Source organism: Malus sylvestris, chromosome 15, assembly GCF_916048215.2.
Source record: "Malus sylvestris chromosome 15, drMalSylv7.2, whole genome shotgun sequence".
In the NCBI taxonomy this organism is placed as follows: Eukaryota; Viridiplantae; Streptophyta; class Magnoliopsida; order Rosales; family Rosaceae; genus Malus; species Malus sylvestris.
The window spans coordinates 6,436,852-6,443,808 of NC_062274.1; the positions used below are offsets into that span (position 1 = coordinate 6,436,852).

General features: G+C 41.9%; 1 protein-coding gene across 1 annotated transcript; it reads right to left on the minus strand.

The window, feature by feature from the left end:
• Positions 1-326: 326 nt before the first annotated feature.
• On the minus strand, positions 327-2,880 carry LOC126604512 (uncharacterized). The gene is made up of 7 exons (XM_050271792.1): positions 2,395-2,880; positions 2,102-2,140; positions 1,957-2,027; positions 1,482-1,546; positions 1,163-1,252; positions 997-1,089; positions 327-860 (listed from the first exon to the last, which is right to left on the minus strand). Exons 1-7 carry the CDS (start codon positions 2,757-2,759, stop codon positions 429-431), a joined length of 1,155 nt encoding a protein of 384 aa, XP_050127749.1. The 5' UTR covers positions 2,760-2,880; the 3' UTR covers positions 327-428.
• Positions 2,881-6,957: the final 4,077 nt, after the last annotated feature.

The window sequence follows — 6,957 nt, forward strand, 5'->3', positions numbered from 1 at the left end:
GACTTGTGAGCGCGAATGATTCATATCATGTAGTCCATCTAAACAAAAATACGTGCAAGGGGAAAGTGGGGTTGTTGAACATTGATTTATAAGATCATTCCTTGTGCGCATTAGAAATCAATGGTGCCATGTACTTAGGAAGTTGACTACATTGGGCCAATGTAAACAACTCACATTTCTACAGTGTGTGAGTTGTTCTGATGCTCTCTCCATCACCATCTTCATAACCGCGGCAGGATCAACAGTAAACGACACCGCGTTGAAGAATGATCGTAAGAAAACAGCTTAAATGTGAATAACTTTCGACAGCTAAAACCAGAGGTATATAATAGGAAGGATATATGGCCTAACTGATTCAAAAAGGATGATTCGCTACATGTAAATTCCCGATTTTTTTTTTCTTTCGGAAAGAGGGTAGGTGAATTAAATTACAGGCCATTAACATCCTCGACACCAACACTCAATCTCTTATCCATCCAGTCAATTATATCCTGTGCAATCTCCACACGCTCCGGCTCAAAGAGAAGGTCGTGCAAGAAACCGTCATAGAGCTTTATATCTTTGAACTCGGATGCCGCCTCATTGTAGAGGTCCTGGGAGGCTAGTGGATCGGTGACTCTATCAGCAGTTCCATGAAGAACAAAGAAGGGGATATTCACAAACTTAAAGTTCCGCGTCAAGTGAGAGGAGATCCGCAATATCTCATAGCCTGTTCGGACCCTGATTGGACCTGTATAGACCAGGGGATCGGAGTACTTGGCCAACAATTGTGCAGGATCCCTCGACACTGGAATTCCCCTCTTGTTTGCACCTTTAAACTGGAACTTGGGAGCCACCATAGAAACAATTGGAGCCACAGCCTGAAACACATCAGAGAGTAGATTTGTAACATGTAAGCAGCTATGTAACGACTATGTGTTTAACACAGCTTCAAGCTTGGGGGGAGATAAAATCGCCTAAAGGCAGAGGCATTCAACATAGCAGTAAGGAACATACCCCAACAATTGGATGTGCTGGCTTAACGCGCAAAGCTGGTGATGTCAGTACAATACCCTCTAGCATTCCTTCAATTTGAGGGACTGCTGCCGCCTAAACAAATGTTGAGCAAATTTTAATGATAAACTTAAAACCCAATTATGTTGGACGCTCAGCAGATTTTTACCTTCAAGACAACAGCTCCTCCTGTTGAGTGACCAAAGAGGAAGCACGGTACTCCAGGGTTCTCTAACCTAATCTTCTCCAAGAAAGCACCCTATTGAAACAGTAGGATCAAAACCTTCAGATTGCAGGGGGATTTAAAAGTAGACACTTGGAACCAAAAAATATTAGGAAACAAAACTAAGCTCCCGCCTATATAGTCGAAAAAGATATGTTCAATTGTTCATACAGAAAATCCTAATAGCGACATGAGGGGATAGCATGCTGGGTTGAATGGAAATGCAGGATCTGTAATCAATTGGAGAAAATGCTGCTGAACTTACAGTGTCAGCAACAACATAGTCAAGTGAAGGAACGTATCCATGCAATCCATCGCTGCCGCCATGACCTACCACAAAGGGAACAATAGATTAATAAAAACGCAACTCCAACGACTTCAGAAATCATCCGAATCGAGTAGCCAGGTCCGCATTTCCCATCACAAACACCTACCATAATGCAAATGAGATATTCCCATAAATCCCCACAAGGTCCAGACATATATAATGCAAATGAGCCCGAATTTCAGTATCAACATGAGACTCCATTATCCTCTCTTCCTTTGCAAAGTAAAAGATTCAGAGGGACTCTACAAAAACATGAAATAGATTCCCAAAGTTCTCAAATTTTCTCTTTAACTCTCTGTTTCTCTCTTCGGCATAAACCTCTTTCCGACCTTAAATTGTAGTGAGTAATATTCGTTTTGAACTATAAAAGCGAAGGAGCCAAAATGACAAGAAATCTTAAAACTTTAGCTACCTATCCAGTCCATTGCATACACCCCAAAGTTGCATGAGGTTAGTTGCCTTGCAAAATCAGCATATCTTCCACTGCAAACAAATATCAAAGCACAAAATTTCAATCAAAACAACATTTAACTTCAAAAAAAAATAAAAAATTTTACCTGTGCTCATTAAGCCCGTGTATGATGATCAAAATACCCCTGAAATTTTAGAAGAATAAAAAAACAAAAAACAATCAGAACTTGTGAAGATTATACAGAAGACAGAACAAAAGCAACAGCAAGAAACCCAAATTCTAAAATTACATGCAAGAAGATTATAGCTAATTATTCTGTTAAATTACGCCGAATCCAGCACAAAAATACAATTTAACAACACAGATATTCAGAAAATTATAAAATTAAGTAAAAAAAACCGATGAAATTACACAAATTCAGACAATGAAGAATTATACCTTGGAGTGCCGGAGACCGGAAACCATGACCGGCAGAAGAGGGCGTTGTTGCGACCACCAAAGAACAAGAACGTGGCGGAGCGGTACCAGCAGTGGCCGTCGCCGGTGTGATACCCCTCAGCCAATGCTCTGCGTCTGAAGGTGTCCTCCTCCTCTCTCCTCCACGCCGACTTTCGCTTCTTAGACGACGGAGCATCCAGCAGAGACTCCGAGATTCCGCGGCGGCAACGGCGAGGAAGGAAGAAGAGGATGAGGGAGAGGAAGAAGGTGTGGATGAAGAGGAGGGAGGCTCTTAGGGTTTTGAGGATCGGGATTATGCGGTTGCTGGCTCCGGAGGTCAGCTGCTCCATCTCCGCCGTCGACATGGCCGGGTAATCGACGGTGGAGAATGGGAGAGAGGGAGGGAGAGGAATCCGGTTCGGGAGCAGAAACACAGAGGGTGGAAAAAAGGAAATGAAATGGAAAGTGGGAAGGAAATGATTTTGCCGGTTTAATTGGGATTTATAAACGGTTTTGTCGTTCGGAATCTTAGCGGTCAATCTTGGGCGTTGATTTGGTGGTGCCCGGTTGTTGACGGTTGGGATTTGAGGTTTGTTAATAATATGGTCCCGGGAGAAAGCGTGGAGGACAAGGAGGACCAATTCCTGTGTGGTTAGGTGACGTGGCGGGATCGATGGGTTGAGGGAGTGGTGATTTCGACTGTGGACGGTCGGGATTTAAAAGTTGCGGAGTTTGGTGTGTAGGAGAAAATCGAGTTTGATGGTACGGTCTACGTCAAAGTATTAAATTGTGGGCAGGCCGTTGGGGAGATAAAGGTGCGCGCCATAATATACGTTAAGTTGGTTTTGGCTGAGCAGCTCGGCTCGAACCATGCACAGCTCGGCTCGACCCCTTCTCTTTTTTAATTCTCTAAAAAAATTTAAAACCTCTATTAAATACACCCTCTTAAGATTAAGATTGTTCTTAAAAAAATTTCTTTATAAGCCTTTTTGTTATACTTTAGTGTATTTAGTAAAAATATGGTGAAGTTTATATTTATAATTTTAACAACAGTTTTGTAACTCAAAAGTATTTTTAAGATTTTTAATTAAACAAAGGCAAGAAGCACTTTTTTTCTCAAAATTTGTTTAGCTCTTTTAAAAGTAGCCTCAAACAAAAATCATATGCAAGTGCATCTTTTCTTATTAAAGGTAGAAGAACAATGTGTGTAAAGATAGGCAATGATGCAAGTACAATGATTTTGTTTCGAAGAAATGTGTGTATATCTTATCTAGACAAAACTCTCCTTGCATTTCAATCATTAAATTAATTTGACGGTAAATTAATCAATGAAAATTTATTATTCTTGTTCCATCCTGAACAAAATAATCAATCTACTTTCACTCCTACTGAAACTATATTTCTCCCTTTCTAAATTTTTTTTTCGTGTATTAAAAAGGAGAATAACACATGTTTCAGATTTCACACTATTTATACCATATTTAGGGCCTCGTATAAATAATCGGGAGACTTAAAGGTAATTATGTAATAAAGGGCCTCTTCACCCTCACAAACCTTAAGCCTTCTTACACCCCCTAAGCTCTAAGCTCTCTCTCTCCCTCTTCAACAGAGTAACATAATACAATCAGTGTGGACGTAGCCCAAACCTTGAGGTGAACCACGATACATCTTGTGTCATTTACATTTCTTGCAGATTCACGGTCGAATTTACGTTGTTCCAAGACCTCCGGTTTTGTGCATCAACATTTGGCGCCGTCTGTGGGAAACGATATGAAAAGTTGTGTCGGTTCATTTTTTCATTTTTCACCTCCGCCGTGAATTTGCAAAATAACAAAAAACCAAATCCATCACTCTCAATCTCCACCAAGATTTAGCATATCCACCTAATTGGGTCCAATCCATTCCCTTCAACCAAACACAACCGAATCCCAGAAATCCCATGTCATCAAAAATCAAACTCACCCATTTCCCCAACCTCCAATCCTCACCTCCCCTCGATCTTCTGAGCCGAATCGGCGAAACCCAATAGCCCATTTCTCAGAAATATCACTGCTTTTGGGTGGTTGCAGAGTCGCGTTGACCATGTTGGAGGCCTTGCCGGACGGAGGCGATTTGCAATTGGTGCATTTGGAGATTTCAGAATTGCAGTGTTATGTTGTCTATTTTTGCAACATTTTCCATGGACTCCTCCTGAACTTTTGCGACCCGCCGGTTCCTTTTTTTCGTCATTGCCTCATTCTTGGCTTCCAACCCTTCATACTCCCTCACCCAGCAGCAATGCAACACACGACTCATCACCAACACCAACACTTGCATCATCAACATCGCCATCAGAACCCCGCATTCCAACCTCACCAACAACTTGGCCTCTCTCGGGTCCCGTGGTAACTTGATCAACGACATGGTGCTGCGCTCTTTGGTGAACAATACTAGTGTGCCGAGCAGCTGTGCGACCAGCGAGGCGAGGATGAGATAAACATGGGTTATGAATTAAAGATGGGTGAGCTGATAGTAGAAACCTACAAAGGAGGAGAGAATCGAGATGCCAGAAATCATTAGGAACGCCATGCCCATCTAACTCAACCATCGCCATGATCCTCCAAATCCCTCCAACCCAGTACAGAATGCTGCCCAGGTGTGCCACCCCCATTCTCAGCCATCTGTTCAACGCGTCTCGCTGATCGGACGAACAGGCAAAGGTCGGGTTTAAGTGATTAATCTACTAACGTGGAGACGGAGGACTTTCCGACATTCTCAAACCCTACGCTACTCGACGTCGTTGTTTTGCCAAGCTCTCGTCGCCAAATCCAACTGAGGCTACAGAAGGTTCACTGTGGCTGTAAGCAGTACAACGACGTCAAACATTCAAGTTGGACGGTGTTGTAACGTTAGTTGATGCTAAGCATGCTATTTTTCATTTGGACGAAGTTAAGCCAAAAAGAGTTGTCAATAAGGCTATAGATCAGATGTCATTGTAACTTCATATCAGATCTCATTGTAACTTCAGATCATATCTCATTGTCAAATTCGGGATACTCGATGCTCAGTACTCCGACGTCATTTTGGTGTTGTACGAGGCTCTGCGGGTAATTCAGGGGACTGTGGGGCAGGTTGAAATTGCTAACAGGGAGGAGAAGAGAGCAAGAGCTGCAGCTGCTATTGGAAATCCAGCTGTAGGTTATAATGCCAATTATGGGAATCCTAAAAGTTGCAAGGAGTGGGAAACAAAAGCAGAAAGCAAATCAGAAAACAAAAGCAAAAGCAAGTGACTATGCCTGGAGGTGGAGAGATCAGGGTAAAAGACCAGAAAAAAAAAAGAAAAAAAAATCATATTGTTGGGAGAATATTTCAGAAAGCAGCAAACGAGAAAGCAAAAGCAAGGAATAAACACCCCACCAGAATGATGTAATTTATTTTATCTTTCGAAGACATCTGTATAAACCCCATAAGAGGGTAATATGTATAAACACCATCAGAGGGTAATAATAATACCAAAAAAAAAAACGACAAAGCCCAAAATAAATGGGCTGGCATGTTGTGGAGGGTGAAGGCCCATAAGCCCAAAATAGCTCCAACTAGACGATCGAAAGTACGCCCAGCACTCCACCATTATTCGGCAACATGCAGCTATTACCACCAACCAGGTGATCAAAAGAACGCCCAGTACTCCACAATTATTTGGCAACCTGCGGCAATTACCACCAACCAGGTGATGAAATGTACAACCCGTACTATCCTTCATGCCACCAACCAGGTGATCAAAAGTACGCCTAGGTATCCAAATTATACATGAGCATTACTCATGTCATTCATACATAAACATTCATGAGCATCACTCATGACAATCATACATAAACATTCATGACCATCATTCATGTCAACATTCATGAGCATCACTCATGTTAACATTCATGAACATCACTAATGACAACATCCATGAGCATCACTCATGTCAATCAACATAAACATTCATGAGCATCACTCATGTCAAACAGCTTCAAAAACTTCATTTACAGAGCTCTAACTTTAAAAGCTTCATTTACAGAGCTCTAGCTTCAAAAGCTTCATTTACAGAACTCTACCTTCAAAGCTTCACTTGTAAAGCTTCACCTACAAAGCTTCAGTGCAGGGTATACAAATACCGCATCCGAACAATCGCCATTTTGGCCCATACATGGATTCAATTTGAAGTCTCCAGCCAACAGACTCTATTGACCGAAGACTTGGGGGACTACATTATGTACCATATATTGGGACTCATGAAAAATACTTGGGAGACTTAACCCATTACTTATGTATTGAGGAGCGAGCCCTTATTCTATAAAAGGGACTCCCTCACTTTCATTAGAGAGCATCCATTATTCATGTACTGAGGAGCGATCCTTTATTTTATAAAAAGGACTCCCTCACCACCATTAGAGAGCATCGCCGCCTACTGAGCAACTGCCTCGCCGCGAGCATCAACTATAGCCCATCATTTATGTATCGAGGAACGAGCCTTTATTCTATAAAAAAGACTCCCTCACCACCATTAGAAAACATCGCCGCCTACTGAGCAACCGC

What these genes read in the sequence shown, in the direction of transcription:
- LOC126604512 (XM_050271792.1), bottom strand. Translation starts at nt 2,759, where the DNA reads ATGTCGACGGCGGAGATGGAGCAGCTGACCTCCGGAGCCAGCAACCGC. An exon ending in GTATGCAATGGACTGGATAG is followed by an intron (nt 1,547 to 1,956) that starts GTAGCTAAAGTT and finishes CCTTTGTGGTAG; the next exon opens with GTCATGGCGGCAGCGATGGA. An exon ending in CAGCACATCCAATTGTTGGG is followed by an intron (nt 861 to 996) that starts GTATGTTCCTTA and finishes GATGTGTTTCAG; the next exon opens with GCTGTGGCTCCAATTGTTTC.